Source organism: Pecten maximus, unplaced genomic scaffold, assembly GCF_902652985.1.
Source record: "Pecten maximus unplaced genomic scaffold, xPecMax1.1, whole genome shotgun sequence".
Classification (NCBI taxonomy): Eukaryota; Metazoa; Mollusca; class Bivalvia; order Pectinida; family Pectinidae; genus Pecten; species Pecten maximus.
Genome location: NW_022980040.1, coordinates 1 through 12,089, shown reverse-complemented (window position 1 = coordinate 12,089; position 12,089 = coordinate 1). Strand labels below are relative to the sequence as shown.

Below are 12,089 nucleotides of genomic sequence, written 5' to 3'. Positions count from 1 at the left end.
ATATCAAAGTGTCAACATGAAACAAAGGACACGGGAAGTTACAAAATGTATATCTACCTCCCTTACATCTCCCCCGCCCAGTTATCTGGGCCCAGTTTCATTAATATTCTGCCGTATATATAGGGATTTTTAAGTTTTAAAAGTTTCCTTATAAATTAAGTTAAGGAATATGATGAACTCGAGGCCAATAGATTAACTTATATCAGAGACGTAGTATATAGGTCTCTGCTTATATTAATTACACAATACAGCGTTAATCCTTCAACATTTGTTTGTTAACCTCAAATGAGGTGGGAAACAGAATTTTCCATAGGGTCACACCTTGGTGATTTAGCACATGTATGAAAAAAAAACTTCAATGATTGAGCCTGATATTGTTAGAATTTTTTTATGCATAAGAGATATATCACGGTATGACAGTAGCCTAAGTAAAATTGAGACTTTATATGATGTTAACAATAGCATGCGGAACGTATGGTTCATACACTGGCATAATTATGTCTCAACGACATTGACATGGTACTACAACAAACTACGACATATTCAAACATGTAATTATAAAGTGTATACTCGTAACATATTTGTCATTAGTATATGCTGAATAAAACATCAGATGTGACTGGGCCTTTGATAATAATAAATATATTTACTGCAATTTCTTGTTCTGTTAGATTGACAGCACATTTAATTTGTAACTCTGGTAAATACTAGCCGCAATATACCGCTCGGCTAGATAAATCTTCTCTTTAGCTCGATCGGTTGAGCGTAAGACTAGTAAGCCAGAGGTCCCGGGTTCGATCCCTAGGGGAGGCAGTGATTTAATTTTAATTAATTCTGCGCTCTGTAACTTACACATTTATTAGAGGTAATAATTATAATTTAAATTTAAATTAAAAAAAAAAAGTATTATTTACATTAATAATGTTTCATCATGATCTGATGTCTTCAAATGCAATGGCTACAATCAAAATTTATTATTCAGTAATTTCAATTTAAGCTCAAAAAGTTATTCAGCAAAACCTGTATGCTGTCCTCAGGAAGATGTAGAGTTGGGCCATTATGTGGTAAGTGCAGTTGTGTGTGGTTTACAGTACTGTATTGTGCATTTGTTTTATTAGAAATTGTGCTACATGCATGTATGGACTGAGAGTACATCCTTTTAAACCACATATATACATACATGTATCCTATTATAGATAAATATCCGAACTACCTGAAAATGAGGCAACTCCTCTAGTATGAAATAAAATAAAAGTAAACTAACTTGTTTAGTGTGTTTGTGGGAGAAATTGGTGGGGGGGGGGGGGGGGGGGGCGCTGCTTAGCTTGATTTTTTAACACAAAGTGATGCATTCAGCATTAAAATTTACATAATGGTATGTAAAGAGGATAGAAAATCTATCTATTTCAAATCTAGTTTGATTATTATTGCATTTGATCCATTGGTTGAACTTGTAGCCCTATTATTTGTCTTTTCCTCGGTTTATTATAATAAACAAGTGTAGAGCTTAAATGGTTTGTATTATTCATCTTAAAATTCTTATATTGCAGTATCTCAACAGGAGATACCCTAAGCTGAGGAGGAGGAGGAGGGTAGCTCCAAAGTCCTGGTGGCGGACCTATCACAGGACAGGCAGAAGGCAACCGAGATCAAAGGTATGTTACATTCTGAGTTACAAAAAAATTGTTATTCTCAATCAAACATTAAATCTAGTTGTCTATTTTGTGAATTATATAATCATAAATAGTAAAACAAAACTCAACTCTATACCATTTTACATTGAAATTATTACGGCATAAAAAACAAACAGAAACAAAGATATAATTACTCATTCCAGTATGTTCATAATACAAGATAAAACAGGTTGATTCACACCTTTTAAGCAAAAAAAAGCCTTGCAGCTGAATGATATAAGCATTGATTTTCATAATTTACATACCCTTGCATAATATATACTGTTTATGGTTTAAAATAGATACCCTGACAACATCCACCTGCATAATTGACAAACTTTTTGTGAAGTAAATATATATTTATTCAGGGTCATACTACCACATCATTAATGGCTGGGGATATCCCTGCTCACAGAGATTTGACATGAACTTCCAACCAATGGCTACAATCCATATAATATTAAAATATCTGTGATACATATGTATATATTAGCTCTGGATTTGGAATTAGTGCTAAGCCCATGCACATCTCTAATTCAGATTATATATTTAAGAAATAATTAACGATGATTCGTGTATTATTGCAGGATATACAACGAGGACGAGGATATTTTGCAATTAAATTTCGGCCTGAGTTATTAATTAAAATTGCAAAATATCCGAGTCCGAGTTGTATATCCTGCAACAATACACGAGTCAAAGTTGATTATTTCTATTCTACCATGTACTGTTTAGTTCTGAGATCGACCTCTTTCTAATAGAAAAACAGCAAAGAAACCCCGGGAAAACCTTATTTCTTGAGTATTGTATTATTTGTTGATGAAATATACAGGCAATACAGTACTACGATCAAGAGCATCTATCATATGTATGACATTGATTTTGAAAATTAAAAAAAAGGATAAAAAAAAAAGAAAAGAAAAAGAAAAAAAGGGGGGCCTCTGTAGGATTCGAACTCGCGTCGTGATAAAAATATATTGAAAGACTAACCCATTAGCCCACGTACTCGGCTATAGTAACCTTTTATGAAACGGGTGAATATTAGATATTTAAAATTGTGATAGCCGTGACTCACGACCGTGTATTATTGGCACGAGCGTGGGTTATTGGAAAATAATACATGGTTTTAAACCAATCAAAACCGGCGTTACATAGCAAACATGGTAGAATAGGGTATTGTGGTATGTTCTGTATGATTCAGGCACATGTTTTGGGGTTTGTTATTCATTTACCATTGAGCATACAATTCAACTTCAAGACTAATCAATGCTTGCATGGATGTGATACAAGTCTTGTGCATTATAAATGTTATTAACAAATAATTGGCAACATTTTATCTACAGCCTTCACATAGCAAAGAACATGTTTACAAATGGTTTGATCATTTTGTTCATCTGTTACCCTGTTGATACTAACATACATTTTACCATGTTGATACTAACATACATTTTACCATGTTCATACTAACATACATTTTACCATGTTCATACTAACATACATTTTACCATGTTCATACTAACATACATTTTACCATGTTCATACTCTAATTCATATATGCATTTTACTGATTTTTTTTAATGAATTTTTCAACGACAAAGTATCAATATACAAAATGTATCATTTTTGTATGAATGAATGAATGAGGTTGCATTATATTCTGCTAATTTGTATTTTCCTTAAGTTAAAGCATGCTGAGCATGATGTGATCATGTGATGAATTAAGTAGAAATAGAAATGACCCACATGTTGAAACAAGTAATTTTAGTGTTAAGTTATATCAGACCAAATATATACTTAATTGCATGGAGAATATCCTTTACATAATAAAATACAACAAGTGTAGCTTGCAGCATGGAGACTAAACATATCAGCTGTATCAATTTTCCTTATTGGAACAATGATTTATGTATATATTTTGGTCCATTTCTACATGTATTATCATTGTAAAGATTTACTGACTTGTTGATATTTTCATTGTATTAATGAGTATGTAGAATGAATTTGTTTGGCTTTGTTTATACCAACTGATCTTAACAGTACCCAATCAAAGCTTGAATATTATTTATACAAGTACATGTACATACATGTTTAACTGTTGTCATTTGCATATACATGCACGATATATATGTGATCATCTGTTTGTAATGACTGTGTACATTTTACATATATAATGCAATGGTTGCCTGTCAAACTGTATGTGTGTTGTCTTTTACTGAAGAAAATGGATATATATAATAAGATACATTTCATACTACATATATATCACAAGCTGTTTCTTTTTGACAGTCTATCCAATGGAAAGCAAATGCTAGATATAGGAGGGGAAGTGTCTGTCCTGATTACGACAAACTCCTATGTATTTACTGAGACAGGGAGGAAGAAGGTAATTATAATGACAGTGAATCTGTGTGTTATGATTTATTATCATATGCGACTTAATTATAGTACCATAACACATTAATTCTGTAACACAAGAAATTGTATTTGTACTTTGTATTGCTATAGCTCTACAAACACATAAATATGTATCATATTATTATACTGGTATCAGATAAAAATGTATCAAATCTTAACTATAATCCATCTAACAGCTGCTTTACATGTGTTGTTTATATATGGGTTTGAATCAGCATTACTGTTTACCACTTACCATTAGATATGTAAGACAATTCCATTGAATACTGGGAAAACAGTATAGTCAAGGCAGGATGCATGCTTTAGCTGTATAGCAAAAACAGATTATAGGGAATATATTTTGGTACTGATAATAATACAGTACCTAATTTCTGGTTTAAAGTCTATTGACATGTCTGAGATCCTTGAAGAAGTCAAAGGGAAAATGTGAGGTCAAAGAGGTAAAAATACAGCAAAACTTAATATGATATAAAATCATTTCTATTATTAATTATGTCACAGTGATCAAGAGTGTTTTGCAACTTCATGATGTTTCCCAACTGAATTTCATAAAATAGTTTATAAATATGAATTTGATATTACAATTTTTACTGTTCTTTTGTCTGTTGTAAATATAATTTATTTAAAATTTGCTCAAAGTATTCATGCCCCAGTGAAATATCATATTAAACTCATTGCAATAGTCTGTTTTTATAACGAATAGCAATTCACTAATTTAAGCAAATACCAGTCAATGTAAAATAAAATGTTTATGAAGTGTTCAAGTTCTTTATTGACTTTGAGTCTTCCGACTCATCAGTGTGAACATCATGATGTCGAGGCACTTTGTCTTTGTGACATGGCAATACATTTAAAATGGTCGATGTCTGTGATTTTACCATGATGTTATCAAGCCTGTGCTGTATTACAATTTACAGAACATATTCATAACACAATAACTGTAATAGAGTACCTTTATAATATACCTAGTATATGGTAACATACAATTTTCCTATGGAAACATCTCTACATTGGATGTTTGATATTGCATTTTTGTGGTAAAATTTCATCTTTTTTTATTATCATTCTTATTATTTAGGGTATAACATGCTGTGGGATTTCCTTATCGAATGATATGGACTTTTTAGACCATTTTCACAGCAGTCACATGGAAAAAGGTATGTTAAATTGGCATTGATTAATAATGAAATGTAAGGTTTGAAAGATACATGGTATAAACTCTTAAGAGCTATATGGTCATTCTGTTTAAGATAACATATCAAATGTTCATCAGATTTGATATAGAATACAAGAAAAAAAACTATTGACGAATTTAATGGATTGCTTATTTATTTGTTCGTTTTTTTGTTGTTTTTTTAATTATCAGCAACAACATGTTTAGTACAAGCAACACCAGGAACACTAGCAAGACAATCTCCAGCATCCCAATCAACAACGACCCAACCAACAACGACCCAACCAACAACAACCCAACCAACTCGAACTCCAGGAACACCAACACCACCAAGACCAACGCTGTGAACACTTGGACTACAAACATCGCATGATCCATCTTACATAAAGCCCGACCCTGTCATCCCATCAACCTTATTTTGATGTCTTGATGTGGAGCAGAACCCAGGTCCTGACTATAAGGTAGTATAAACATGTAAATTAATTTGATGTAAATCAGTGGGCAGATTGTTACTAAGTCTTTGCGTCAATAACCAGTTTACAATACTTCTGTTATGATTTTACATATATATCGGATCATTTATTTTAGATAAGCATGGCTGTGGTTTCATGATTTCATTATTACTTCTGATTTTAGAGGTAGATATGATGTTTATAATACTGTTATTTAAATATAGATGTACATTGAATGCATTGCTTTAAAGTTGATTAGAATAACTGTGTTTTGTCTTTCAGTGTCTCCATCAGATGTGTGCTGCTTCATCTGCTCACTTTAAGTCTCTACAGGAGCTGGCTCGACACATTACCACCGTACATGTGTTTGATATTGTCTGTTTATGGGATGGTTGTGTGTTTGGGCTGTCACAAGCTGATGCAAGGGAGATGGAAACACACATGCTTAAACATGTATACATGGTATGTAACATTCATGTTCTAGTATATCCTGGAATGTACAGTTACTATAACTTGTAATTTATTCAAGCATTCTGCATACATGCCATATTTTTGGGAGACCAATAAGGGAGATTGAGGATTATTTTAAGGGAGTTTTGCCTAAAATAAGGGAGATTTGTGCGCGACATGAATATCAACAGTTTTACTCAATTTTAAGCCAATAAACTAATTTTTAAAGTGATAAAGAATATTAATCTTTATTTTGGATATTAATCATATTGTATATGCAAAAAACAAAAAGTTGTATAAGGTAAAAAAATGCAATAAGTATATATTCAGATTCTGGTGCTTTGAAATTTTTTTTTAATTTTTTTTTATGTAACACAAAAAGTTTCACAGCTTTATGCATATTACATAACAGTATTTGAAAAGGGTTTATAATAATTACATAGCTAAAGATTAAGATAAGCAAGGTAATCATTTATCAGTTTGGATTTTCTGAAAATTAGAAAGCTTGATCCACTCTGAGGGAGCACACCAGCTGTAAAAATCACCATGAAATGTCCTGTGGGATCTCTTATGTTGGACCATTTAGACATAAAAATATTCCAAGTGTGCAAGTATATACATGTACATGTACATGAAGTCATGAGAACTGAAGATGTTCATGTTATGAGACTGCAGTAAATCTTATCACGATCATTCTAGATTTTGTATATTGTCTCTGTCATGGACGGTACAGTCATTGTAAACATCATGATTGACCACTACGACCAACAGATGTGCTAATTTTGATAGTTTTCTAAAAGAAAATATCGGATTTCATCTTGCTATCACTGATCAACGACACACATGTTAAATGAAAAACACGCGTGATTTTGGTGATTTTGCGTCTGACTCTAGACTCTGTATCAATTACCATCGTCAAGGTATGGTCCTAAAAGAAAACAAACAATAATTCAAGTCTGTTAGCAAAGGGGGTTTAAGTTGTAAGCGACTTGCCTTTATTTCATGGTGATAGATATTCTAGCGCAAACATTACACTAGCCAGAGCTCCGTGTGAAAGCCGTGTCCAACAGGCGCCATTTTGATTCAGTGATCACGTGAACAGATGGATCACGTGATCGCTAAATTTAGTCAAATCTCGCGAGAAAAACTACTCAATTGTAAACAAAAATGGCGTCGGCAAAAATACCTGAGGGAATTACAAAATACGGGAATTTGGGCTCTCCTCCCGGGAGGAAATATATGACTTGAAAATAAGGGAGATTTTGTCTCACGCCGGGAGGTATGGCATGTATGATTCTGCTGCTTTCAGTTGCCATTTATGGACTGATGAATGCCAACCAGAAAAAGGCAAATTAACATGAAGTGGTAGCAAATGCAAAATAAATGAAGTACACTAGTGCTTCATGTTAAATTTGTCTTTGTGCAGTTGGCATTCCACAGCCCAAACCTGCCATCGGAAAGTAGAACAATGCATTTGATAATGATTTTTCAAGAGTTTGGCTCCTTTGTCGAATATTGAATCATGATAATGTTTATATTACAGATTTTTCCCCTCTATAGTTTAATATGTATAGTAGTTTTGATTTATGATATTTTTCAGACACACATTTTCAACTCATTCAAAGAATGGTGCGAGTCTTTGCCATCAGGCTATGTTGACTCTGGGTCAACAGACTTGAGGCTCTGTCCGCCTGCCTTGGTCAGTATAATTATTATTAGGGCTTTTCACCAAAAGTGGTGAAAAGACCTATTGTTTCTGTTCTGTTTATTATTATTATTATTATTATTATTATTATTATTCTTCTTCTGCATTTTATTTTGTCACACAAATTGTGGGAAAATGGTAAAAGGTATGCCAAGTCAGTTATGCGTATTGTATATGGCATGAGTTGAAGGGGTGACAGCAACATCTTCAAGTAGGTCAAGAAACCAAGATGGCCGCCATGACGTCATATCTCATTTTGCTTAAGTGGCCATAGCTCCAAAACGGTAACAGTTAAAATAATTTCAAAGATATATTATTGTAGGACTAACTGGGGCCAACTTTTAATAATGCATTGTTTTGAGGTCAGAGGTCAAATGAAAAAGCTCGCCTGAGGGTCAAGTTAGTCTATTTTTAGAAAATCTTCATTTTTTCTTCTTTTTCAAAAATTCTTTCGAAATATGATGCAGAATGTCATTCTAATGAATTTGACGTTTTCAGTTTTTCTGTGACACATACGGTTTCTGTTGTACGCCATTTTGAATTTCCCCCTATATATTTCAATAGAAAAGTGTGTACATTTCAAACTTCTTCTCAAGTTCCACCTGTGGCATTCAGCTCAATCTTAGCTGAAATAATTCTTGGAATGTCCTGGCCAAGTTATGTTATTTTTTAAGTTGGTTTGAAATTCAAGATGGCCGCCATGACGTCATGTATTGAAAAGTTTAAAATGGCCATAACTCTAAAAGTATTCATTTTACAAAGGTCATGTAATAATGTTATTTGTAGATAATGACTAGCGCTAGCTTTTACTCGCCGAAAGTTTTAAGGTCAGAGGTCAAATAAAAGAGTTCGCTATGGGGTCAAATAAGTCTATTTTTAGAAAATCTTCATTTTTCAATCCTTTTCCAAAAAAAATTCTTAGTATGATGTAGAATGTCATTCTGATGAATTTGACGTTTTTAGTTTTTCTGTGACACATACAGTTTCCGGTATACGCCATTTTGAATTTCCACTATATATTCTATATTAAAAATAGTTTTACATTTTAAACTTCTTCTCAAGTTCCACCAATGGCATTCAGCTCAATCTTAGCTGAAATAATCCTTGGATTGTCCTGGCTAAGTTATGTTATTTTTTAAGTTGATTTGAAATCCAAGATGGCCGCCATGACGTCATGTATTAAAAAGCTTAAAATGCCCATAATTAAAAAGTATTCATTTTACAGTGGTCAGGTAATTACGTTATTTGTAGTTAAAGCCTGGCTCTAGCTTTTAATCACTAAAAGTTTTAGGGTCAGAGGTCAAATAAAAGCGTTCGCTATGGGGTCAAATAAGTCTATTTTTAGAAAATCTTCATTTTTCAATCTTTTTCCAAAAAAAAATTCTTAGTATGATGTAGAATGTCATTCTGATGAATTTGACGTTTTTAGTTTTTCTGTGACACATACAGTTTCCGGTATACGCCATTTTGAATTTCCACTATATATTCTATATTAAAAATAGTTTTACATTTTAAACTTCTTCTCAAGTTCCACAAGTGGCATTCAGCTCAATCTTAGCTGAAATAATCCTTGGATTGTCCTGGCCAAGTTATGTTATTTTTTAAGTTGATTTGAAATCCAAGATGGCCGCCATGACGTCATGTATTAAAAAGCTTAAAATGCCCATAATTAAAAAAGTATTCATTTTACAGGGGTCGGGTAATTATGTTATTTGTAGTTAATGGCTGGCTCTAGCTTTTACACACTAAAAGTTTTAGGGTCAGAGGTCAAATTAAAGCGTTCGCTATGGGGTCAAATAAGTCTATTTTTAGAAAATCTTCATTTTTTAATCTTTTTCCAAAAAAAGAAATTTAAGTATGATTCAAAATGTTATTCTGATGATTTTCATGTTTTTTGGTGTTTTGGAAACGTTTACCATTAACGCGGAACGCCATTTTGAATTAATTTGGCATCTGATATATAACGGCATCTGAGATATAACGTTAGTTGGACGAGGGGAGATAACTCGTACAAGGCTGTACGAGTTATTTCCCTTCGTTCACGCCTTTGTTGAAATGTAATATCTCAGATGCCAGATTAATCAAAACTAGAATGTGGATGACCTATCAAGTGTTCTAAAATAGTTTTTTTTATGTTTGGAAATACCAAGCCTTTAGGTCATTTATGCTAAATAGTGAAAAGCCCGTCAAATTGTTCCGAAACAATTTCTAGTTATATAAATGTAATTAGTATTTCAAAATGCGATGTGAGTTTAATTTTATGAAAGATAGCTTGATTTCATTGGTTATTTTGGTTGCCTTTTTGAAACTTAAGGTACATTTTGTTTTTATCTTTTGCCAAAATGTTAAATTAAGTAAACAAAATCTGCTATCGGTCTGTCTGTCTGTTGTCTATAATGATATATCACACATGTAAGTAGAGCTATCCTTTATTTATATCTAAAGTGACAGATCATCAAGTTTTTGGAAACATTGGTTTGATACAAAATTGATTTCCTATGGTAACTGCACTGTGTTTTTCTAAGCATGATGAGCTCATTGTGAAATTAAAGGATTGAATAGATGTATGTGTACAATTTACATCCCTGTTGTTTTGTATAAAACGGTTACTTGTACCTATCATCTAGTTATTTTTCAATACATTTGTTCCTGCATCATATTTTAACTGACTTTGAAATGTATTTTTTGTTTACAGAGATGCCACTTTGACCTATTACTACTGAATGAGACCCTGGACATCCATGAGAGGTATACACTCATTGACCATCAAATGTACCTCTTCATCTTCAAAGGGATCATCCAGACCAGTATTTTGAAAGAGTTGAAAGTTTCATCTCAAGGCAGCCACCAGGGAAATGGATTTTAAATGGAAACAGTTTTGTAAGAAGTAACAACCAGTACAAGGCAAGACCCCAATCTTCGACGCAGTCAAGCAATTCTATTCTTAAAACTGTTTACTGTGTGTGTCAACCTGACAATACAGATGATACACACATAACTACATCTAGAGCAGAACTACTAGGTAGCAGTAAGACTGTTCATTATACTATTCATAGTGCTAAAAAATTAAAAACTGAGCATGCTCCAGCTTGTAAAGTTACAGAAAGTAGCAGCTTAGATAGCCCATGGAAGCAAACTGTAGTGATCTTAATAACTGTAAACAAGCTCTGTTAACAGAAGTTAAGATATTACTATATTTCAAGACCGAATCATTCTGACCCAAGGAAAATAAATGTTTATTGGAAGTTGAGGATTTTACTGTGCGTCTTGCTACATCCCCAGGGTCATCTGAAGGTGTTTTCTTGTGTAACGTTTTTAAAGTGGATGTTGACGGACAGGAAAGATGTTATTGTAGATTCATTGAATCTGACTGTTACACTAATTTCATAACCCAAGTTGGTAAGGACTGCCTGATGGAAGCTTTAGATACGTCATCAGAATCTTTGTTTCTTCCCCAGATTGTAACTCAATCTGACATACTAAATTTGATTCAAAGGACAGAGAGTCGTAGGGAAAATAAAGGCAAAAAGGGTAGAGCAGACAAATTAAAAAAAACTATTTGCGAAATTTCAAGCAAATGATGGCAAATACAGTAATTCAGTCTTTCTCAGAAATGTCATGTTAATTTCACTTCTCATCTTGTACATTGTGTTTGAAAAGGCTTTCATGCTGAAGAAGAGCCTAGTGCATTTTCAGACGATTGGTTTTGACATTCTAATCTGAATGAAGAATTAAGATCTCATTGGCAAAAAATAAGTTACAGTCATTTCCATTGGATAAATTGGTGGACCGTTAAAATTATCTAAACAGTTTTCTGAAGAAAGTGTTCCTTCTTGTGCAGATTTGCTTTCACAATCAAATTTTCTGAATTATCTATGAGACAGTCATCTTCTGTCTGATGGAAAAACAAGGTTTGATGAAAGATTTCCAACTTCCAAGTCATTATCAAAATCATTTCGGAACAAAATAATTTGGCACTTTTTACAAAATCATACCAGGCAGTTACTTAAAGTGTTTCAAACCTGTAAAACTTCAAATGATATACAATTTTCGACAAAAATGAAGAGTGCAATTATTCCTCCAAGTTCTCCTCAAAATGTTTCCCAAGTACCACACACAACTAGAAGGAAGTGTGTAGCTACAGTTGAAGCCGTTACTGGGCAATTAGATAGTGTACCTTTGCTAAATCTAGCAAAGTGAAGCTTATTGAATTATCATGG

General features: G+C 33.0%; 1 protein-coding gene and 1 long non-coding RNA gene across 2 annotated transcripts; both read left to right on the top strand.

Moving 5' to 3' along the window:
• Nucleotides 1-883: 883 nt before the first annotated feature.
• Nucleotides 884-4,056, top strand: LOC117319386. The gene is made up of 3 exons (XR_004530713.1): nt 884-1,064; nt 1,551-1,655; nt 3,960-4,056. It is a non-coding gene; the product is annotated as an uncharacterized LOC117319386 (long non-coding RNA).
• Nucleotides 4,057-5,698: 1,642 nt separating this feature from the next.
• Nucleotides 5,699-11,595, top strand: LOC117319385. The gene is made up of 4 exons (XM_033874203.1): nt 5,699-5,723; nt 5,997-6,176; nt 7,765-7,863; nt 10,565-11,595. Exons 2-4 carry the CDS (start codon nt 6,009-6,011, stop codon nt 10,733-10,735), a joined length of 438 nt encoding a protein of 145 aa, XP_033730094.1. The 5' UTR covers nt 5,699-5,723; nt 5,997-6,008; the 3' UTR covers nt 10,736-11,595.
• The last annotated feature ends 494 nt before the right edge of the window (nt 11,596-12,089 follow it).